Genomic DNA, 24948 nt, shown 5'->3' with positions numbered 1-24948 from the left:
GAGAGAAAAAAGAAAGAGAGAGAATTTATCATTAACTTGGAAAGAGGAAAAATAAAATCTGTCTACAAAATGACTTGGGCTCACTCTTATATAGTGACCCGGAAATAATTACAATTGGGCCGAGCCCAATACAAATAAAAGAATAACAACCCAAAGTAAAATGTTGGATCAGTTCGTAAGTGATCCCTGTATCACATATTCTAACAGCTATGGAGATGAAGACTTATGCTCGGTTACTTATTCACCCTTCTTAGCCCCGATCTTTTTGTATATGACATTGTGTAAAAGTTAAATATATAAAAAAAATGTTTTGTTCATGAACAGAATTTAGGGAAAAGGACACACATGGTTATCCTGCCCAAACTATTGACAATCTAATGGTCCAAGAAGGTTAAAAGACATTTTTTAGCCTTTTTAAAATAATTTCATTTTTAGTCTTTTTTTCAACTAATTTCAGCATATGTATAGAAACTGTATCATTGTTGTATAGAAAATGTATCGTATGTATATGGAAACTGTATCATTGTTGTATAGAAAATGTATCGTATGTATATAAAAATTGTAGTGTTGTTGTATAGAATATGTATCCGTACAATATGTGTTTAGAAAATGTATCATTGTTGTATAATTTGTTCAACATATACTTATTAATTATACACATATTATACATGCTTTGTGATATTTTTGAAAGATCAATCAACGTATACCTACTAATTATATACATATTTTGGGATGTTTTTTAATGGACAATATGAATTTTTTTCGTCTGTCTTTAGTGGTGACTTTTTGATCTTTTGTGGCGACTAAAAGGCCCAAAAAAAATTGATTTTTTTTTTTTTTTTTTTTGCAGTTAATGGGCTGCTGGGCTAGCGCCTGGGGATAGTTTGGGTCGAAATGACAAATCACAGTATTAAACCCAAGCATGGGCTAAACAAATTCCTAATGGCTAGGTAGTGTTCTTTTCCCCATAATATATGACACGAATTACCCTTCAAATGGGCTGGTCTTTAAATTTTGCTCTTCAAATGGGCTGGTCTTTAATTTTTGTCCTTTAGCAATCGAATTTATGCCTAGCGAACATAAGTTCTTTAAAGGCAAAAGTCATCGGGGCATAACTTATGAATATTATGATGCGAAAATATAAACTTATGTCCTACGAAAAAGTTGTTTGCCTCGAGGGGCAAAAGTTAAAGACCGACACAAAATGGGGAGAAAAGTGCCAATGACCCTATATTTTCACATATACTCTATGGTATAAACACAGGTTGCCAACACTAGACCCCATTCATTTAATATCAGTGGGTACTTACTGAAAAAGTGAGCACTTCCTCTCTATTTTACTTTGAAACAACCATCTCTGTAACTTCTTAACTTTGATATCTGGGCATGGACGGATTTATGCTCCCTCCCATGAGAAATTTGTATTAATTAATGCAACAAATCTAGTATTCCGAGTTATCAATCAAATTAAATATTAATAGTTGTGATCGTAATTATTCTGCTACTCCCTGCGGCTCAAAATAAGTATCCATTTAACCTTTAATACACCTCTTAAGAAAATACTATCACTTAGAAAAAAATAGGTATTTCGACTAAACTATTTAATTAATAAGACTCTTGACTATTTATTATCTTGAGTAAATAAGGGAAAATTTGAAAAAATAAAGTTAATTCCTTCTTAGTTATGTAAGTGAACACATACTTTAAACCGGAGGGAGTACTCAGCAAATAAAGAATTAATATTTGTGATTGTGATTATTCTAAACTAACAATTGGATTCAACAAGCTAAGCGCATAAAATACATTCACGGCTATCACGTGTCGACTAATCACAACTATCCATCAAGAAGAAAAATAACCTTTTTACAAAAAAGAAGGACGAGGGGAAAGGAATTCAAACTATTTTACAGTTAAGGGGAAAAAAGAGGAGAAAAAAAATGAGGCCTGAGCTGATGTGGTTAAACTCGTTTAGTTAGCTCGTCCCAAAAGCGATAATCGCGTTTCTTACTAACTATTACCTCTGTTCACTTTTACTTGTCCACTATTCTAAAATTAGATGTCCACTTTTACTTGTCCAATTTAAAAAATCAAGAGATAATTTGCCATTTTATACATGTTTCACCCCTAATAGTACCTACTATTAATTTTCCAACATTTAGATGACTTACAATATACTAAATTTACAATTTAATATAATGTTTTTTAAAGGATGTGCCAAGTCAAACATAGACGAAGGTTGTGATTTTGCTGTGAGAATATCAACAGTTTAGCTTCCAACGAAAATAGATTAATGTCACAATGTCATAGCTTTGGATTGACTAGTTATGTAAAACTAGCAACATAAGTAAACCAGCATTACCTATTTGTGCTAATTACTGGTTTCGGTATGAGAATCTTAAAAGTTTAGTCTCCAACAAATAATAGGTGAATGTCAGAGTGTGCATAGCTCTGGAATTTGGATTGACTAGTTACGTAACACTAGCAACATAAGTTAACCAGCAGTACGTATTTGTGTTGATTACTAATTCACTAACGGACGCCATTCATAACTCGTAGCTTCATATATTTAAAAATCTTCTGAATTGATTGTTGTTATGAAGGTTCGGAAGATTATAAATTATCCTTGCAACTTACTTACAAAATGTAATAACAAATACTTTAGTATAAGGGATGGAGTACGAAACCATCAGATAATAATCAAATTGTAAGGCGAAAATGTCGGTTTTAGATCTGACACACCAAGGATTTCATTCCTCCTATGTCCAATATGGCAGCTCCTCTATAGAATCTATGATAATATTAAAGCAACATATACAAGAGATTAGCAATAAAGAGAAGTGTTTTCTTACTGTAATTTCAGAACACAAAACATATTGCAGAACATGAATTAAACAAACTCGGAACATAGTTTTGGCTAAAAGTAAGTTAAGACTTGGATCACGAAAAAACACAATTCACTTCAAATGCCAGAGTGAAACATTCGAGAACTGCTTAAAAAGTAAAACACAAGAATTGCATTACAAGAGACCAACCCTTCTCAAAGTTCAATTTCAGGGGCTTTTCTAAAGTAGTATGCAAAAAAGACTCAAAGCCAAAGTACAGAACTTCTGCTGTTGTTTTCATCAGATGAAGACTACAATCTGCTGTCCAAACTCTATACTGAAATGAAGTAAACTGCACAAATGATTCAGCTCCCAGCTCCTAGCATTATGACTCAGAAGTGTGATAAGAACACACTACCTCCATTCCATTCTGGTTGTCTCACTTTGAGTAGGTATGGGGTTAGAGTGAAGTGGAAACACTACAATTTCTTTCTGTTTTTGGGAGAAAGACAATGGTAGTAATAAGATGACATTAAGAGAGTGCTGCAAATATATGTACATCAGTTGCTCAAAGAGCTAATCTGATTCCCTTTTCTATTCCTACAAAGCATCCAGAAATATGTACAATTTTTTAAAGAGTAGCAAACCAAAACCAAAGACACCATTTACTTGGTGCCAACCAAGTCCATCCCTTCTGAAACTTGACCAAATATTTGTCAAACTCTACGACTAGACATTATGGATTTGACCAAGTCCAATATCCGAACATAGTCAAAAAATAGAGCAGAGTCTTTGCCTTCAAGCCCGTCCCTACTCACCCTGTTACTACCAGTAAGGTTGTTGCACGGGCTTCCACCGATTACTAAATCAAATCCTCCCACTTTATCAATCAGTTGCTCCAAGCGGTCTCCATTTAGCTCTTGTACATCGTCAAAATCTATAAGGTTCCCTCTCTGATTAGTTTGCTCCCACCAGCTTCTCACAATATTCCTATTGACTTCAGACTTTTCCACAGAAACCACATTGTTCAATGGAATACCTAGACGATAAAGGGCAACCTCAGCACCACCAATTCCCGAGAACAATGATAAGACATTGATACCTTTTGGAAACAGGTCTTTCAACACCGACAAATGGTACGCCACAGTGTCAACCTAATAAAAATATCGATCCAAGTATCATGTTAGTAATTATTATAACAAAGAAAAGAAACTTAAGAAGCTAATGGACGAGTTGCTTCACTACATTGTGCAAACTGTATATGGGGAAAAAGCAAAGGGGGAAAAGAATACAAGCTTGGATATATATAGTGAAACTCCGAAGAAAGAAGGTTAAGGTTATGTCTAACCTGGAACGAGTTCCCAAGTGACTTGTATCTATCTGTCCTACTTATACCACCTCCCCGGGTATGATTCCTTGGAAACCCTAGCAGCATTTCAACTTCATCAGGCTCCAAAGGAGCAACTTTGTTTCTCCCAACCCACAGCAAATTCCACTTCCGGCATTCATGAAGAATATCCTTTTGCACTATCACAGGTGGCTCACCAACAAAGTTATCCATAGCTTCCAAAGCTTTCCTGATTCTATCAGCCAGCCTTGCACTCCCAATACATGTTTGCAAACAATTAAACTTTATCCGTACATCCCAAGATGGCCACCATTTCTTTGTTAGCGGAAATGCCTCGTGAATGGTACTTGGGGGAAGCGGAAGTAAAGGAAATCTACCTTCAATTGGCAGATTATGAACATATCCCCTTTTTCTTGCACTAGCGCAAAAGTATTTTGAATCAACGAACTCAGGCTCAATATCATAAAGGAATCTGGAAATTTTGCCCCACACATGCTTTGGAGCTAGAGCAACATTCTCATAATAGAAATAAGGGGGACCAATAGCTTGCTCTGGAAGAGTTCTTTGCACCATTCCTGGAACTGATTGCGTAGGAACCCCGAATCCAATCATAGGGTTGGGCAAAAGAATTGTATCTTCATCTAAAATCGCCCTTTGCTTTTTTCTACTGCACAGTTCATTGTTCATCTTCCTCTTCTTGTATCCACCGCTATTTAGTTTTGGCTGTCGCAATGGAAGGAGACATCAATTATACGAAAAATGATATCGCAAATTTGTTTGCAGTTGCAAATGCGAAGAAAGTTGAACAGATTGTTAGATCACATGAGCCCATTGCAAAATATTGCGAGGGGAAAACAGACCTTCACATCTTCTGGCAGATATATATCTTCTTCTCTTGCCATTTGAGCAGCACACATGAAATCTATCAATTCAGCAAGAGATGCTTTTTGACCTAGAAAGTTGTGAAGAGGACATTAATAAATTCAGAAATGAAATCAAAAATAGGTCTTGCAGTTCTAAAAGACATTGAGGCATATCGTAGCATTAACAAGCAGGATTTGTCCTAGATACTAGGAACTCAACTTAGTAGTGTATACCCTAGAACTTGCATGAATAATATTTCTTCTGCCAGTGATAAACCTTAGCATAATTAATCCATATCGAAAGACAAACTAAATATGTCATAAGAAAAAATATTCAGATAACATTACTAATGCAGAGGACAAAACATAATTTAATATACACACATCTCTCCATTGCTATGGAAGCCTCTTCCGCTGGGTATCCCATATTTGCCAGGAATAGTAATGTCTGCTCTTTTTCAGACAAAGAACTGCTCCCGTCTTGCAAGTAGCACTGATCAGCAGAATCCTATCACACGTAGTACAAGAAGAATGTCAGAAAAGCTACACATAATTGTGCCCAGAAAACTCACAAAAGGATTCAGAACTAGCAAAACTCTTAAATGGTACAAGATGTATTAGTTGATGCATATCACTGACATTGAATTACACAAATTATGTGTGACAGATTTTTTTAAAAAAAAGCATCGTTCGATTGAAATTGACTAAATGTATACTTTTGAAAAAAGACAAACCAGATTAACAAATTTCTAGGTCACAATTAGACACTAAAAAGAACAACAGAGAATTATGTTTGAGGGTAACATACTATACAGTTGTCTGAGTCGGAGGACCAACTAACTTCCTCGTAAGCATCATCCAGAAAGTTCTCGTCGTATTGAGAAGAGCTATCATCAGAACTAATGCAGGGATCCAGCTGAGAGCTCGTACTGGGCTGTTCTTCCGGAGAGTCTTCAAGGGCCTGCAACATCCGAAGACAAACAAAAAGTATGATTGGTGCTGCTTAAATTTATGCAAACAAAGATCATAATTTTTCCATTTTTGTTCCTCTTCTTTTTGAGGAGATAAGAGGGGGGGTTTCAAGCATTCAAGGGTCATTACTAGTGAAAAAATGAAAGGATAGAAGAAAATCGCCATTAATCAAGCTTGCATTCAGAGCTGTGCCGTGATAAATAACAATTGGCATCATACATCGCACAGTCAACACCTAGGAAAGTGGTTACATGGCAGAATCTCTTCATGGGTCCTAATAGCCGTCCATTTAAAAGTCTGATTGATCTAAGAATTTACTCTAAACAAGGAAACGAGATTCTCTCTCTAGACCATATTATGCAAGTGGTGGCACGTATAGGCAACTATTAGAAGAGCAAAAGGTGGCTGCTAAAGGAGAGAACAAGAATTTCTCTCTCTCAGACAGTTACCTTTTGTTACAAAATCTAAAATGAGCAGTTTGCAAACAATGAGGCAGACGTTACTTACCTTGAATGTCAAAAGAGCATCCAGCACCAAACCTTCATTTTCTCCTGCGTCTCAAGTCAAATAACATAAATACGACAATTGAAAAATCAACTTTTTAGTTGTATAAAGACTTGGCAAATTCAAATACCATTTTGTTCTATTGCTTTTGCAATAGATTCTTCAGGAAATCCCATCACTATAAATTGCTGAATGAACTTGGATTGGCAGGGTACTGATGATGAGCTTGCCTTCAGTTAAGAGAAGACCGAAAGAAGCCATAAATTCAGATGCAACGTTATGAACCTTTTCTTTTTGAGTTGGAGGGGTGTTAAGTTTCCTTGACATGAAATATCACTAGGTATCGAATATAGGATTAAAGCATTTACCTCCCCATGAGAACGAACAGTATACTCTCCAGCATCTCTTAAATTCGTGCATGATGAAAATGTTGTGTCCGGTATTTCTTGTATTTCTAATTCATCTTCAGTATCCCAGTCAATGCTGTCATTGTCTTCCCCAGAGAGGTTTTTGTCCTGCGGGGGATTGAAACAAGAAATACAAACAAAGAATAAAAGATTTTCCTCCAATTATCAAAAATATGAATAAAGAAGGGGCCATACACTTTCTTTTCAGATCTATAAGACCAGAAGGAACTTAAAAAAAAAAACTGAATAGTTTTAAAGAATCAAGAAACGAGATAAATTTACCATTTTTCAAGGTAAGCCTCAAAAAGAACTCCGAACTGTTCAGCAAAAAGAAAAATTCAGCCCCTTACATAACACCAGAATGTAAACGTGAATCACTGCCATTAAAGCTCCACAGAGCAATCACTCAAAAAACAAAGTTTCTTCATGTCTGGACATAAAGACGAGGAGATAGCACTTATGTTCATTCCTTTTGGACACAAAACACAATTTTCAAAGATATACTGGATACTTTTTCTAATAAATTAAACATTTAGACAAAATCAAATAAGGCCTGTATTGAAAAGGAAATGAAGAGACTTTGCTCCATAATACTTCAACTCATCCTTCATTTGGTGTTGTAAGAAATTCTCACAGCCCTTCTTACTCGCAAAAGTTACAGGAAAACTGAAAGTAAGAAAGCACTTCAGTACATAGAAAACAGTCAAGTATATGCACATAAGTTACAGGAAAGAGGAGTAAATGATAAGTGAGAAATTACATATTTTTTTTTTTTTGATGACATGGGAACCCGCAGCTGCTACCCTTTGGGTGCGCACAGGGTAAACCCAGCTCCTGTGCAATAGCTCGCAAACCACACAGGAGAGGTAAACTGCACTAGGCAAGCCCCGTGCGACAAGCTCGACCCAGAAGGCAAATCCCCTGCTGTCGTTGGCAGGGGGTTTCGAACCTGAGACCTCCATTATGAAAGCCCCATGCTCAACCAACTGAGCCACCCTTGCGGGTAGAAATTACATTTTTCCTTTCTATGTCCCGTCAAGAATTCAAGATAATATTACAAACGAATATATATATTCTTAGCCGCTTCTAATGTAAAATAGTATATTCTTCTCTCCTCTTCCAAACATCCTCTTCTACATAAGATAGCAAGACCTTAAGAACATTTGTGGACTTCTAAAATTTCAATAACATTCACCGAGAAAACAAAACCTCTTTTACTAGTGTATCAATGTGCATCTAATACTTACAGACAGAGTAGTATATCAGCTCTATCTATTTCAAAGTTTCACGGAAAATAAGTACGCAATACATCAAAAGTGTCCACTTTTACTTGATGTCAAAGGCAACAACTTCATTGGCATTTCGGAAAGTGAACTCTTGATGAGTATATATGACAAGGTATAAAGAATTAGGACATGGTAAAGTTTCCATCATTCTTTGCTATGAAAAACGCCCTGCACCTAACTATAAATGATTTGCACATACTGAACAGAAGGAGAAATAACCAAATGGAACTTCAACAAGTTACTTAACAAGGAATATGTTAGCTACAACATGAGCTGAGTATGGTAACTCTAGTGGCAGATGTTACTTCAAGTTTTAAAACCTCACTCACAGAGACCAAGTGTGAAAACAAACAATAAAAGAGGTTATGACGAGCTTAACACTGAAATATCTCTTCTTTGTGCAGAATAGACGCAAGGCATGGATGGTTTAGTTGTAACAGGTTAGTTACAACTTGGCGCTACTATTAATACAATTATTTTTGCTTATCAAAAAAAAAAGTCATGGATGGTTCAGTTCAATTTCTAGCTGTTTTGAAGACAAAAGGCAATTGTTTAGTGCCTTTGGTCTCAAGGTATTCCTCATAGGTTTCCCCAACTATGCCACAACTGAAATTTGAACGTATTTGTCTAGGTCCTCTAGGATGTGCTAAATTCAAAAGCTATTGACTGGAACAAAAATAATAGCTTCCAAACATCTGAAGACTTTGACGTGCAAACATTAGCAATTGTCAAAAAATAACTTTACCATAAACCACCATTATATCAAACTAAACTGATTTTTACATAGTTTCATCCCTTTCGTACACCAAGAATTTCACTGTCTCACAAAAAATAGATAGAAAGTGAGAAATCTCCAAAATGTGTAACTGGTCATTTCCTTGTATAATCAAATGGTGTATTCAGCAGCTTATATGTTTAGGATGCTAAATGGTAGTCTTACTTGCTATCCCTCTTTGTGGGGATCAAAGAAGTGTTTTTATATTCACGTTCTTGATTGAGATTATGAGCGTGTCACTGGGATCAGCGGTATTTTCAATTGGAGTTTTTTTCCTCACTATTTAAATATAGACCATATACTCTTCAGTTTACTGCAAAAAACATTCATATAGTAGGGCAGATTCACGAATCCTGCAGAAAGTCAATGAAGGAGTTTCCAACCTTTATCAGGACGATACTGGAAATATGCAACTCCTGCAAGTCTAAATCAAATGGCAGATAGATCATTTGACAAGAATTTTAATGAAAAATTTCTCCTACTTCTGCAATTGGGAATTAGGTTTTGTTTGCCCATCAATTGTGAAATAAAACTTCAATTGCACCTAGAAATTCCAAGCAGACAAATAATTTGTGAAATCAATTAACGATTACAAGTAAGCAAATGACCAAAACATTTTAAAACCATAGTTCTTAACTGAGAATATTTGGCGATGAAGGTCGTCAAGCAACTTTGAGCTATATCAGAAATCTACTTGATATCCTGCATTACCCAAGAACCCAGACAAATAAAAAGTAAAAAAGATTGGGGAGACAACAACAGTTTCAGCAAATTCAAAAACCAAAAACGAAACGTTCTTTTGTTTACAAAGTGAAAATGAAAAGAGAAGATATACATGCAGAGATTTGACAAGAGAGCCGAGAGTGAAGCAAGAAGAGACTTAAGAGAGATTCTTGCTGAGTGAGGACTAGGAGGACAGTGAGTAAAGGAGAAGACAGATTCACATAATACTGAGACGACAGAACCCCCCCCCCCCCCTGCTTTGAATTTGTCTCAAACAATTGAAGATAGAAAATATTAGTAAGAGGTACGCGCTACACGCCACATCAGATAATCCAGTGTCACTCGCCTCCACATCAGATACCTATTTCACTCGTGCTAAATTAAGGTATCTCTATTTTAATCAAGTTCTTATATTTTTTGGAAATTACACACATATATTAGCACTAGTAGAGAGTAGACCAACATGAACAAAGTCTTAATGCTCTTGTTTGAGTTGCCCTATATGACCAAACGCAATTACTACCAGGGTCTCCAGAGTTTCAACTCCCCAAAAGAAAACTAGTGTACACAGTGCTTATATTTTGTTACATTCTGGAAAAAACTCCAACAGTATTAGATACAGCAGAAGTCATTGCATCATCAAGAATAATGAGAAATTGCACTGAAAAAAAAAAAAACATTAATTTGCCACTTCTATTCTGGACTTCTCTCCGCAGAAGTTTTTGGTCCAGGTTCTTATTGCCCATAATTTTCTGTAATTTCAGCTATAACTAATCTGGATGGTTGTGAAGCACAATGAATCATAATGGTCAGAATAGAACAACCGCTGCATAATTTTTACATCGAATTTGAGTTGTTTCACACCCATCTTTTCAGAGTTTTCTTGAGCTATAGTTACTTCTCTTATTCGAAGCTGTGAACAATATGACCTAATGTTTCCAAGCAAGGGAATGTATACTGAGAGAAAAGAACTAACAATCACTCAGCTCAATAAAAGTTAGGTAGTTGAACCAATCACAACAACAACAACAACATACCCAGTGAATCCCACAACGTGGGGTCTGGGGAGGGTAGAGTGTACGCAGACCTTACCCCTACCTTGTTTCCGGAAGACCCTCGGCTCAAGAAAAAGCATAGGAAAGGTCAGATACGGGCAAACAATTCAAAGCAATTATGAAAATGAAAACAACGAAAGTGAATAAGCCATGATAAACCATTCTGTGAAAACAGATACTCGCAGAAATCAAGGGACAAGAAACTATAGAGCAATGCAACTACTCGTAAGAAAGGATAAACGCGACTACCTACTAGCCTTCTACCCTAATCTGAGTCCTCCATACCCTCCTATCTAAGGTCATGTCCTCAGTAAGCTGGAAATGCGCCATGTCCTGTCTAATCACCTCTCCCCAATACTTCTTCAGCTAACCTATAACTCTTCTAAAACCGTCCATAGCCAGCCTCTCGCACCTCCGCACTAGGACATTTGCGTCTCTCTGCATCACATGCCCAAACAATCTCTGCCTCGCTTTCCGCATCTTGTCCTCTACCGAGGCTACTCCTACCTTGTCTCGGATAACTTCATTCCTAATCCTATCGATCCTAGTGTGCCCACACATCCATCGCAGCCTTCTCATTTCCGCCACTTTCATCTTCTGAACATGAGATTAAATAGAAAAGAAAAACAACAAATGCCAGCATGGATAACAGAAGAATAAATCACTTCCAAAATCCTCATTGCACTAAATTGAACATAAAAACAATCGTACATTATTGGCATATATATCTTTCCTGATATCAACGGTAAAGAAACGAATGACTGCAGATTTTTGGTCTCTTACTTCGGTTTTCCCACCCGTGCAGAAAAAGTTTTAAAGCCTTAACTACTTGTTAGACAAAAGCTTTTCAACGAAACAAATTTCTTAGGGACCTTATTTCAATTCGTTACCAACTTATATGAGCAATTTCGCCTCCAGATAACTTTCACTCAAGTGCAATCCAGTTAGAAACTGTTACATAATACTTCAACTCATCCTTCAGTTGGTCTTGTAAGAGGTTTTCACACAAGTCTTATCAAAAAAAAAAAAATCACACAATTCAACTTTTAAGCCCTTCTTACAATTAAGTATATGCACATAAGTTACAGGAAAGAGGAGTAAATGATAAGTGAGAAATTACATTTTTCCTTTCTATGTCCCGTCAAGAATTCAAGATACTATTACAAACAAATATATATTCTTAGCAGCTTCTAATGTTAAAATAGTATCTTCGTCTCTCCTCTTCCAAACATCCTCTGCTACATAAGTAAGATGGCAAGACCTTAAGAACATTTGTGGACTTCTAAATATTCAATAACATTCACCATGAAAACAAAACGTTTTACCTGCTTAACAGTGTGCATCTAATACTTGGAGAAAGAAAAGTATATTAGCTTTATCTATTAAGAGGTGATGACAAGCTTAATACTGAAATTTCTCTTCTTTGTGCAGAAAATACACAAGGCATGGATGGTTTAGTTGTAACAGGTTAGTTCCAACTTGGCACTACTGTTAATACAATTATTTTTGCTTATCAAAAGAAATAGTCATGGATGGTTTAGTTCAATTTCTAGCTGTTTTGAAGATAAAGGCAATTTTTTGGTCTCAAGGTATTCCTCATAGGTTTCCCCAACTATGCCACAACTGAAATTGTAAAGGAACAGTAAAAGAGCAACAAAAAGAAGCAAAAGATGTGAATTGCTTACATAGATGAGGACAATCCAACTCCAAAGGAACAAGGAGTTAAATAAAACTCAGACAAAGTCTCCAGGAAGAAATTCACAATTTCAAGCAATCTGATAATGTGATATTGCATGTTTTGTATTTAAGATGATTCATTTGAACCTTGTCGCACTGTTATACATTTGAAACGATCATACATTGATATTGCATGTTTTATACTTGCACCTCCTAAAGATTGTCTATTTTCCTCAATATGTACAAAAAATAGGACAAGGTTCAGATGATGCATCCAAACCTTTACTAGCAAACAGTAATTAGCACAGCAACATTTATCGTTTTCATCCTAACCTCCTAATTCGGGTAGCGAAGTGTCCTATAAGCCATTAATTTGAACTAGTTCAAGGGGCGGCGCGTGGATTTGGTGTAAACTATCCTTTATAATCTTGTCAATTTCTCATCCCTTTAAAAATACAAACCTAGCCCCATACCTTCAGCAAGAAAAGAAAATGGCCAATACAGCCACAATAGTACAGATACAATACGGCCACAATAGTATAGATACAATTTTGTATCTTCCTCTTTAACACTCATCGCCCGCACTCCCATGCTACACATTTTTCTTCTGAATATCTACAAATGTTCCTCCTAGCTCAATAGAACAAAAATATCTTTATTATATCTTCATCTCATGACATCTAGTAAAAGAAAGAAATCTTCCTATTTAACACTCATCTCCCGCACTCCCATGCTACACAATTTTCTTCTGAATCTCTATAAATGTTCCTCCTAGAACAAAAAAATCTTTATTATATCTTCATCTCATGATATCTAGTATCTAGTAAAAGAAAGAAAAAGAGGAAGTTTTGGTTTTTGTGCAGTAATAGCTTAGTCCTTTTATACGAAGAGTGATACACCAAGTGATAAACGAAAAAACAAAATAAATTGCACAGAAATAAAGTTTCTAGAAAGCTTTGTTTTACCTACCATTGGCAACATGTTCGAAGCTAGACTTTTGGAGGCACTCTGATAAGTGATACCTAAGTTAAAGAGGTTAGGCAGGGTGCAAATTACAGAGGGTAAAATGTCGGAACAAAATGTGCTAATATTCCAAGAAATTCATGATACCATACATTATAAACTCATAATCGTAGCTATGACAGGCATCTTTTCTCTCACTATATGTAATCAGTCATAGTTGTATTGGGTGTTCTGATTGTTGAATTTTAACATATATCATTTCTTAGGTCCACAATGGATTAGTTGCAAAAACAAAACCCCAAAATAAAAATTAAAAAAAAAAAATTGCAAAATGCATCAGAATGCACCACTAGGTTCCAGTAGTCTCATTCAGCTTAAGCATTTGCTTTTCCCATTTAAAAAAGATATCAACCTTTAGGCGAGTTGCATTGAAAACCTTCTCTTCAAGGTCTTGGTAGCATAATAGCAGTTTTCTGCCTTCCTTTGCGGACGAGTATTTTATCATTTTTCCAAAGAATACTAGAAATATGACTCATGCAAGTCTAAATCAAATGGCAGAAAGACCATTTGACAAGAATTTTAATGCAAAATTAACTTTTTTGGAGTCAACTTCTGCAATTGGGCGATTAGGTTTTCCATTTGCCTATCAATAGTGAAATAAAACTTCAACTGCACTTAAAAGTTCCATGCAGACAAAAATTAGGTTCATGACATTAATAACCGATTACAAGCAAGCAAATGACCAAAACAATTTAAAACCATATGACTTACTTGAGAATCTTTGGCGATCAAGATCGTCAAGCAACTTTGAGCTATATCAGAAATCTATTTAATATCCTGCATTCCCCAAAAACCCAGAGAAATAAAAAGTTAAAAATTACGAGAACAACCATGGGTTCAGCAAGTTCAAAAACCAAAAACAAATAGAAAACATTAGTAAGAGGTATGGGCCACCTCAGATAATCCACAATCACTCGAGTTCACATCAGATTCTTACTTCCCACGTGCTAAATTAACGTATTTCCGTGTTAATAAAGTTTTTTTTTTTTTTTTTTTTTTTTTTGGGAAATCACACACACAGAGAGTTATATATCAGTACTAGTAGAGAGTAGAGCACGGGCCAAACATGAACAGAGTCTTAATGTTCTTGTTTGAGTTGCCCTATATTACCAAACGCAACTACTACAATCACTATAGTTTCACTCCACGAGAAAATTTTGTACACAGCTCGTACATTTTGTTACATTCTGGAAAAATTTCAGTATCAAATTCATCAAAATTCATTCAATCATCAAGAATAATGGCACATTGCACTTGAAAAACAAAATAGAAACATCAATTTGCCAGTCCTATTCTAGACATCTCTCTGCACAGAAGTTTTTGTTTCAGGTTCTTCTTGCCCAATTTTCTGTAATTCAAGATATAACTATTCTGGATGGTTGTATGCAAGCACAATGGTTCATAATGCTTGGAATAGAACAACTACTGCAGATTTTTTACGTCAAATGTGAATTTGTTTTGGACTTCTTCGTCAAATGTAAGTTCTTCTACACCAATCTTTTCAGCATTTCCTTAAGCTATAATTGCTTCTCTTACTCGAAGCTATGAACAATATGACCTAGGGGTTCCAAGCAAGGGAATGTAAACTGAGAAAAAACAACTAACAATCACACAGCACAAGGGAAGTCTGGTAATTGAACCAATCACAAAATCAGGAAGTGCAATAGAAGAGAAAAAGCAACAAATGCATGGATAACGGAAGAATAAATTACTTCCAACATCATCAATTCACTACACTGAACATTACAAAAATAATCATACATTATTAGCATATATATCTTTCCTGATATCAACTGTAAGGAACAGATGAATGCATATCAAGAAGGAATTAACCCTATTTTTCCAGATTTTCCCTTATTTAAGTGCTAAGTGATTAGATCCCAATGTGTCAAGTTAATAGTAATGTGCAAATTTTAATTAAGGGTAGTTAAAACGCCTATTTTTTTTCTAGGAGTTAGTATTTTCTTAAAGGGTGTGCTAAAGGCTAAGTGGACACTTATTTTGAACCGGAGGGAATAACTTTTATCAGGAAGATTCTCTCAATTTTAGATTCTTTAGTCATTTGAGCATGTTATCCAATTGAGACATTTATATATAAGCATTTTAATAAACATTTGATGTTCACGGTTTTGATTGATTATTTGTTGCCTCAAATCTCTATATCTGCCCGCTTAAATAAATAATTTCATCACAACCAGATAGTACTTTTCCAAAAAAAAATTGATGATTTGGATTTTTCCCTCTGCTGTTTTCTAATGCAGGTTAGAGACAGTTAAAACTATCTTTTTCTTTTATAAGGAAGAAGGAAGAAGGAGGGGAGGGGAGGGGGGGGGGGGGGGGAGGACCTGTCTTCGTCACGTAGTGAATTAACTTATCAACATCAAAGAGATTGCAAATTCACTAAGGGTGTGCTTGGTCCAATTTTCTCATGTTCGGTTGGTCAAAATTTTGGAAAAAACATTTTCTCTAGGAATTAAGTTCCTAAAAAATGAGGAAAATGAGTTTCCTAATGGAAGTAGGGAAAACAAATTCCACAAGTGGCATTTCTGTCTCCTCCCCACCCCCCACCACTCACCCCTACCCACCATCCACCCCCATAGTATTTGTCTAGATTATATACAAATGCTTTTAGGATAATATTTTCTGCTTACCTACCGAACACAAGAAAATAAGTAAGAAACCCACTTATTTTCCTGGAAAATATTTTCCAAAGAAAACATAATACACCCTAATTGGAAAATGGAGCTCAAGGACAAACCAACCATATTGTAGAATCAAACAACAACATACCCAGTATAATCCTACAAGTGGGGTCTTGGGCGGGAAATGTGTATAATCCTACAAGTGGGGTCTTGGGCGGGAAATGTGTACGCAGACCTTACCTCTACCTTGGTAAGGTTACCATATTGCAAAATCATGGGTCAAAAAAACCCTTCCATATCAGTAATTGGTTTAACAAACACATTAGGATGACTGTTTCATACACATTTGTACTAACCTAGATGAATAATCACAAAAATTTCCATTGCATGTCGAGAAGAAACTACTAACTAATAAACTAATTAACACAACATATAATAATATAGACACATGCAGATATAAATCAGGGAAATTTTCAAAAATATGCAGCCCAACATAAAATATTACGCCACATAGCCCAATATACAATATTATACAACATTATTCAAAATTAGGTGTTTATAAACAAACATGAGCTAAATCAAGTAACAAACTCAAAATATAGGTTACGTGGCGTAAATATTTTCAAAAATGGACATAGAGCGTAATTTTCACAAATCATTATACATAATGTATCAACCTTGTATAAAAGTGTATAAAAGGTGTTTATACACAGATATGGGCTAAACCAGGTAACAAACTCAAAATACGGGCTACGTAACGTAAATAAATTCTCCCAATAGACATAGAGTGTAATTTTTCTTTTTCCCTATAAATAAACTGCTCCTAATAATAATGAAGGAAGAACCAAAAAAAAAAAAGGGGAAAACTATGCTCTATATCTATTTTTGAAAATATTTACGCTAGGTAGACCATACTTTGTGTATAAACACCCGATTTTTCCCATATTTGTGTAATAAACACCTTTTATACACTTGTAAAGGTTGGTATATTATGTCTTGTGCTTTTCCCAGGTATAATGCTGTATAATACTCATATAATATTGTATATTAGTCTATGTGGCGTAAATACTTTCTAAAGCTGTATATTTTTTAAAATATTCCAAAAAAAAAGCGATATTTTCAACAATATACAATCCTGCATAAAATATTATATCCACGTAGCCATATTTTTAATTTATATCCACATAGCCAGCCTTTTTTTTTTTGCAACAGTGTTTATACACATGATATACAACATTATACACTTACTGTAGATAATGTATAAACCTTATATAAAAGTGTATAATAATGAATAAAAGGGCCATTTCGGGTTAACATATTAGAAATATGGGCCATTTCCAGTAAACATTTTCTCCAAATAGACATAGAGTGTTATTTTTTTCCCAAAAATAATCAAGCAACACTTACTAGAATGTTGTCACCAGTTTGCTCCACTGTAACCTTAAATCTAACCAACGAGAAACAAAATTATTACCTAATAAACCAACTCCATTTCCATTTTCACCCAAGCTAATATTATCGAAAATACAAGTGTGTAGAAGAAGAAATCAGAGCAAACAAGAGTGATAAAGGTTACTGTTTTGGGATGCGAAATTACGTATATCTCCTTTTGGATAATAAGCACAATAACCAATATTAAGGACAGAGTAGTCTTTTCCTTTTTTATGGAGGGACACGTGTTATCATATTAGCAAATGCACATAAACACAACTTTCTAGTAGCTTCCCTGGTCGGGTTTTGTTTGAATTTTCCATCTATCAAAAACAAATCAACTTAGGTTTTTTTTTTCTTTTTTTTTTTTTTCATAAAATCACTTAATCAAATTTGACATGAAAAAAATTGATCATCCACAAAAATCTGCACTGCTTGTCGAGAATAAGCTACAATTGATAAACTAAGTTACACAAAATATAATAATACATACACATGTAGATATAGAAAAAAACCAACATTTACCAAATAGATGACGTTATTGAAGCATTTAGAGCACTTAGTCGAACTCCATTTCCATTTTCTTTGAAGCTAATATTACCGAAAATATACAAGTGTATAGAAGAAGAAATCAGCTTTCACTAAGCAAACAAGAGAGTGATAGAAGGTTACTGTTTTGGGCTATATACGAAATTACGTAAATGGCCTTTAGTTGTGAAGCACAATAACCGATATCAAGGATGGAGTAGTCATTTCAAAAGCACCATCTTTCTAATGCAGGAACACGTGTTATCTTATTAGCAAATGAACATAAGCACAACTTTCTAGTAAATGAGTCATCATCTACTAGAATGTTCTGCTTATGTGTTATCAAACCAAATTCATCATATTGGATTCTTTAATTTATAAGCTAAATCAAATCAATAAACATTGATTTTTTCAATCTTAGGTTTTCTCATTTTTTTTAATTTAGTTTATATTTTCTTTTTTTTAAGTAAGGTTCCTTCATCTAACTAATATTTCTTTAGTCCTATCAAAATACACTAATGATATAAAACTTTTTAAAAAAATAACACAAAATATGAGATAAATCATAACATTAGTCTCATCAAGTATAAAAATATAAAAATTCATAAAGAAAGTATTTTTAATAAGAGATAATGAAAATAAAATAGTTTGATTTGAGCTTTATTTAAGTTACTAGATAGTTTTATTTAAGTTACTAGATATTTATGGACTAGACAAGAAGTGAGACAAGTCCCTTGAGGTGGGTGTGACTCGTGCATGTTGAGCCTTAAATGTTGGGAGAACTTTAAATGTGACGAGTCCACGTACAGTGTAGGGCGTGACTTGATGTGTGTCGAGTCCTCTATGTTGAGAGAATTTCATGCGTGGCGAGTTCTCGGTATGAGGTGTTACTTATACTTATCGAGATTTATAAAATCTAGTTGGGCAGTGTGTCTATGCAGTGTTAACACACTAGTGTTCGTTCATAATGCCTGTGGGTGTTCATGTTTTCCGTATTGGCATGGCCAAGTCTGAGTATATGGCGGGTCGATCGGCTCTCTAATAATGTCCTTCCTCCCCTATATTTGATTTGAAGCATAATAACCAACATTAAGGACGGATTAGTCATTTCAAAAGCAACCACCTTTTTAATGCTGTAACACGTGTTTCCATATTAGCAAATGAACATAAGCACAACTTTCTAGTAAATGACAAATGTTATGTACTAGAAAATTCTGCGTATGTGTATGGTTTCAATTTTTCATCCATCAAAGCCAAATTAATTATATTAGATTCTTTAATGTATAAACTAAATCAAATCAATAAAAGTTAAATTTTAATCTCAGCTTTTCTCAATTTTTTTTAATTAAGTTCATTCTTTTTTTCTTGTAAGGTTTCTTCATATCAAAATACATGTACGTAACTCGTGTTTCTAAATGTTTATTATGTCCTAATACAATAATTATATGACGCTTTCCAGAAAAATAACACAAAATATAAGATAAATCATAACTTTAGTGTCATTAACAGTAAAAATAATGAAAATCGGTCATAAAAGAAATATTTGTAATAAGAGATAATGAAAAAATGAATGTAGTTTTATTTGGGCTTTATTTGAGTCACTAGATATTTATGGGCTAGACAACAATTGAGACGATTCCCCTGAGGAGGGTGCGACTCGTGCATGGCGAGCCTTTACCGTCGGGAGAACTTTGAGTGTGATGACTCTACAATGTAGGGCGTGACTTCGTGTGTGTCAAGTCCTCTATGTTGGGAGAACTTCAAGCATGGCGAGTTTCCGGTGTGAGCTTAGGTCTACATATGGGGTAGACCTATTAGAACTCGTAAGTAGGTTGATTAAATCTCTGTTATGTCAAGCTATGTACCGCTTCAGCATAAGGTGTTGTTGTTGATGAGGATCATTCCATGTATATTTTTTACATCTACATAAAGGCAGGGTCAAGAACGGGATAATGGTGGGTCATCGTGGTCTTACTCTATGTTAAGATTTCTCCAAATGCATCGTAAGATTAAATGGTGTCGGATGCTATTGTTTGTCGAACTAGACCACAACACGAGGGTCTGTGCAATGAGTTGCAAGCACATTTATCGGTAAGAGAGTGGTCATTTCATGTTTCTTGTTAGATTGTGTCCGATCAAGGAAGAGAGGGGAGAACATGTAGGAAAGTCGCATGCTCGAAGGCTTGTAGCGTGGGTAGCATAAGCCTCGAGTCTAGCCTCAATCCTGTTAAGGAGCAGGTCTTAGTTGACGAGGGTCCATGAGAGCGGTATACCAGTTCTATCTATGAATGACCCATGACTTTGACCTGGCAGTTCTATCTGCATATATAAAGCCTAGGAGTTTGGTCTAGTGGATGCACACACAAGGGCCTAATGATTATGTGGTTATTATTGCGGATACTATTCACTGTGTTGTTAAACATACTATGGTTATTTAAGTTACTTCTATAATACAATTTTTGGTTTCATGCATTTATTTTGAATACTTGCTCCACGTGGTAAGACAAAGGAGCGGGTCGATGATTTTACTGGCTTTACGATCAACAAATTCATTTACTGTTTCATGCAGATCCTACACTAGTGGTAGCGCAGGACATCAGTGATCTTTGTCTGATGAGGTGATTTAGATTCCAATGAGGTGAGTCAACTACAATTTGTTCGTGGTGGCTGCTATGTTATCTTTACCTATTCCTTTTTTAGTATTTTGGGTTATGTCCAGAGTGGGATTCAGGATTTGAATGTGTTCCTTACAACAATCTCAAGTTAATATACAATAATAACTGGGTTCACAATTTACATGGTCTGAACAAAAGTTACAAAGTTCCAGCGAACCTGCACGATATGTGCTAGATCCGCCACTTATTTTGTCTCTTATATGTTGTACTCTAATTCTTTTAGATGCTCCTTGACACTGTATATATGGGTTTGGGCTACAGTTTGACTTTCGTGTTACATTTATTCTTTTGCTTTCAAATTAAATTATCTACATGTCGACTTTATCATATACGTTGTGTTGGGTATGGTAACTTGAGAACATGGTTTGCTTAGTGAGTAATACCTCGTTGGATTTATATTTATCCCGACTGATGAATTTGAATCGTGACACTACGTTCCTTCGGTAGGAAGTTATTCATAAATAAAATAAAACTAAAATAACTTACCTCGAGCTCAAGGTCACTGTGCAGGCAGCGGCGTGCACTGGGGGTGTGCTCTGGGGTGGCGGTGTCGAGTGGAGGTCGGGGATGGTGCAGGCTGGGCGATGGTAAGGTGTTGTGGTGGTGGGAATTTTGGAGCAGAGGGAGGGAGGGAGGGAGGGAGAGAGAGAGAGAGAGAGAGAGAGAGAGAGAGAGGAGGAGGAGGAAAATGGGGGAAACCGATCTACTCAATTATGTGTTAAAATTTTAGACCTCTTGAGGTCAAGAATTTAAGTCATGTTTGACCAACATTGACTAAAATTTTCGACCTCACGAGTTATAAATTTTTTAATTTATTTATTTTATATTTATATGTACTAAATATAATTTCATTAATTATTTGTACTCATGAGGTCGAAATTATATTTTCTCGTTAATCAAACGACCTTGTGAGGTCGAAATCCAATAAAAAAATTTATAAAATTTGGAAATTTCGACCTCATGAGGTCAAAAAATTTTGACCTCAATTGAGGTTGAATTTTTGGGGTCGAAAAATCCCGTCTTTTTAGTAGGCGGTTCGACATGCGATTTCGTCTCATGATTTCATATGTGAGTTGAAATGCCAAATCATCCAAAAAGGCATGACTTGTGATTCCAAATCATGATTTCAAAAATTTTAAATGTAAAAGTTGACCCATAAGTTTATATTTTGTAAAAATAGATCCATAAGTTGGTAAATATATTTACCAATCATGTTTATCCACCATTTATATCAAACATTATTAGATCTACAAGTTGGTAGTATATTTATAACAACGGAAAAGGGCCAAAAATACCCTCAAACTATTGAAAATGGTGCAAAAATACCCTCCATCCACCTTTCAAATTTTTAAATACCCTTATCATCCACCTATTGGGTCTAAAATACCCTTATCACCACCTATTGGGTCTAAAATACCCTTATCACTAACGAATCTTTTCATTAAACACGTGTCATTTTTCTATTGGTTGGCTTATAAAATTAATTAAACTAATTAATTTTTGCAATATTGACCGGATAGTGCCCCCCCACCCCCCACCCGACCCCCCCCCCCCCCCGTGAAAAAATATTTTTTTTTGAAAAAAAAAAGTTGACTTTTTTTTTGCATCCCACCCCGCACACCCATCCCCACACCCCTACCCCCCCCCCCCCCCCCCAATGCAAAAAAAAATATTTTTGAAAAAAAAAAAGTTTTGACGTTTTTTTTTGGGTTTTTTAGGGGAGGGGACGGGGCGTAGGGTGCGGGGTGGAAAAAAAGTCAACTTTTTTTTTTTAAATTTGGAAGGAGGGGGGCGTAGGGTGTGGGGTTTGACCGGGGGGGGGGTGCAAAAAACCCAAAAAAAACGTCAAAACTTTGTTTTTCAAAAATATTAATTTTTTTTGCGTCGGGGGTGGGGGGGGAGGTGTAGGGTGCGGGGTGGGGTGCAAAAAAAATATTGTTACGCTTCTCAACTTCCTAGTAAAAAGGACAAGTACTGTAAAATGTCTTGATAAATTAAAATGTATAATGTAATTGAGTTACCAAAAAAAAAATATATCTCACCCTAAAAAACATGGTATATTTTCAACCAAAAATCTAAAAGGCACAAGTGTAGACTACAATTTTTTTTTTCGCACCCCACCCCGCACCCTACACCTCCCCCGCACCCCTACCCCCCTCCCCCCCGACGTAAAAAAAATTAATATTTTTGAAAAAAAAAAAGTTTTGACGTTTTTTTTTGGGGTTTTTTGCACCGCCCCCCCTCAAACCCCGCACCCTACGCCCCCCTCCCCTCCCAGCTGAAAAAAAAAGTTGACTTTTTTTTTCACCCCGCACCCTCCCCCTCCCCCAACCCCAAACCCCGCACCCTACGCCTCCCCTCCCCTCCCAGCTAAAAAAACCCAAAAAAAACGTCAAAACTTTTTTTTTTCAAAAATATTAATTTTTTTGCGTCGGGGGGGGGGGGGGGGGGGGTAGGGGTGCGGGGGAGGGGTAGGGTGCGGGGTGGGGTGCAAAAAACAAGTCAACTTTTTTTTCAAAAAAAAAAAAAAAAATTCACGGGGTGGGAGGGGGGGGGGGGGGGGGGGGTCAGGGGGTGGGGGGCACTTGGGTTACCTGGTCAATTAGTTTAATTAATTTTATAAGCCAACCAATAGAAAAATGCCACGTGTTTAATGAGAATATTCGTAGGAATAAGGGTATTTTAGACCCAATAGGTGGATGGTAAGGGTATTTGGGGGCTGAAAGGTGGATGGAGGGTATTTTTGCACCATTTTCAATAGTTCGAGGGTATTTTTGGCCCTTTTCCGTTATAACAAATTTACTCTTACCAACTATGTGGGAGGATTCTATTAAAGAGTAGTGTTCAATTTTCCATTTTATTGAACTAAAGTTTGATCAATTGATGTTGTATTATTTAGAAAGGCCTTCATGTATAGCGTATTAATTATTTTATGAACTATGACTTGCTCATTTGGTAAGATTGTGTAAGAATTGGGAAAGTTTTGATGGTTTTCATAACTTGTGGGTTTTTATATGTATAAGAAAAAATACAACTTAAAAAATCCAAATTGCATGTCCAAATATGATTTCATCTCATGATTCCAAATCATGTCCAAACGGGTCCTTAGTAGTGTTAATAGTTGGCAAATTCCAAGTTAAGAGTCACTTGAGACAGTATTAAACATGAAGAGAAAAGGTAATTTGCAAAGTTAGTAACATTTGCATTTAGTTACCTGTCATTCCATTTGTTGCATAGTCGAAAACATAATTTTCTGTTCAGTAACCTAACTTTGTCCCCAATTTTTTTTATTTTTTTTTAAAAAAAAAAATTACTTACAAGGGGAGAACACCCGTTCATAAGAGATTGCATATGGTTAGTATATGAGAATTAAAATGGATGAGATCATTTTTTTAAGAAAAAAATATGGAAATGAAAGAGAGGATAATATATCATCATCTATGCAGCCAAAAAGGTTTTTCTTAGCTTTTGAGGGCTAAATTGTGGTATTAGGTCTAAAACCTCACTTGCACTGAGGTGAACAATTGAACTAATGGTTTATTGTTTTACATTTTCTTCAATGTATTTGTTGCGATTGAATGATACATTTCTACTACTATAAACAACCCTACCCTAATTTTCTCAAAGCCTTTTGGTGTATTCACTGTCAGAGTTTGTAATGTTCGAAATTAAGAAATGCATAGGATGTTGGGACTTAGTTTTTGAAGAAATAAGTAACCTGAATGAAGAAAACATGGAAATATTATTATTATTAGTAAAACAAACGTAGTAGTATAAGTTCTTGATTTGACAGGACACTGTACATACATTTTAATTATCCCTCAAAAACAAAAGAAGCAAACAAAAAGATGCTAGCGCAATTGTAGTATTTGGTACTACAGGTAGCAGAGATACATTTTTGTTTTGGGTACTAACTCAGATTGACAATTTCTGAACAGTGACTACTAAACTATCAACCATTAAAAATGATTAATCCTTTTTCCAAATTAAATTGTGATGACTGTGATTGCATTGAATTTTGTAATATGTTAAATGATCCCTATTGTTTAGTAGTACCTAACTATAGTAGTACCTAACTTTGTCAAACATTCTCACTGCAGAACACTTCTAAGGTTAAAATCTTTGAGTTTATGGCATAATAAATTTAAATAGGAATATTTATTTCTGAAAAGACTGCTTCCGGGTTCCTACACTTCAATTAAGAACTCAGTCAATTA

At 35.4% G+C, this 24948-nt stretch overlaps 1 protein-coding gene across 12 annotated transcripts; it reads right to left on the bottom strand.

Moving 5' to 3' along the window:
- Positions 1 to 2828: 2828 nt before the first annotated feature.
- LOC132059858 (DNA (cytosine-5)-methyltransferase DRM2-like) lies at positions 2829 to 21358 on the bottom strand. Of its 12 annotated transcripts, none has more exons than XM_059452684.1 (11): positions 21218 to 21358; positions 9617 to 9679; positions 7199 to 7236; positions 6878 to 7024; positions 6640 to 6739; positions 6513 to 6556; positions 5842 to 5994; positions 5418 to 5541; positions 5031 to 5122; positions 4171 to 4893; positions 2829 to 3976 (listed from the first exon to the last, which is right to left on the bottom strand). In XM_059452684.1, exons 3-11 carry the CDS (start codon positions 7199 to 7201, stop codon positions 3539 to 3541), a joined length of 1824 nt encoding a protein of 607 aa, XP_059308667.1. In that variant the 5' UTR covers positions 7202 to 7236; positions 9617 to 9679; positions 21218 to 21358; the 3' UTR covers positions 2829 to 3538. The 12 variants fall into 12 exon arrangements, with proteins under 12 accessions (XP_059308667.1, XP_059308672.1, XP_059308669.1 ...); XM_059452689.1 differs by lacking the exons at positions 9617 to 9679; positions 21218 to 21358 and adding exons at positions 14167 to 14232; positions 18054 to 18205 and having other exon boundaries at positions 7199 to 7261; XM_059452686.1 differs by lacking the exons at positions 9617 to 9679; positions 21218 to 21358 and adding exons at positions 14167 to 14232; positions 18054 to 18205 and having other exon boundaries at positions 7199 to 7233.
- Positions 21359 to 24948: the final 3590 nt, after the last annotated feature.

The sequence above is a fragment of the Lycium ferocissimum genome, chromosome 6, assembly GCF_029784015.1.
Source record: "Lycium ferocissimum isolate CSIRO_LF1 chromosome 6, AGI_CSIRO_Lferr_CH_V1, whole genome shotgun sequence".
Lineage (NCBI taxonomy): Eukaryota > Viridiplantae > Streptophyta > Magnoliopsida > Solanales > Solanaceae > Lycium > Lycium ferocissimum.
The sequence above is the reverse complement of the archived record's forward strand: the minus strand, read 5'-3'. Positions and strand labels throughout refer to the sequence as shown.

Bases quoted from the DNA above. Each gene is read 5' to 3' on its own strand.
- LOC132059858 (XM_059452684.1), bottom strand. The intron at 5,542-5,841 runs GTATGTTACCCT...TACGTGTGATAG, and splicing joins CCGACTCAGACAACTGTATA to GATTCTGCTGATCAGTGCTA. The intron at 4,894-5,030 runs GTCTGTTTTCCC...CCATTGCGACAG, and splicing joins ATCTGCCAGAAGATGTGAAG to CCAAAACTAAATAGCGGTGG.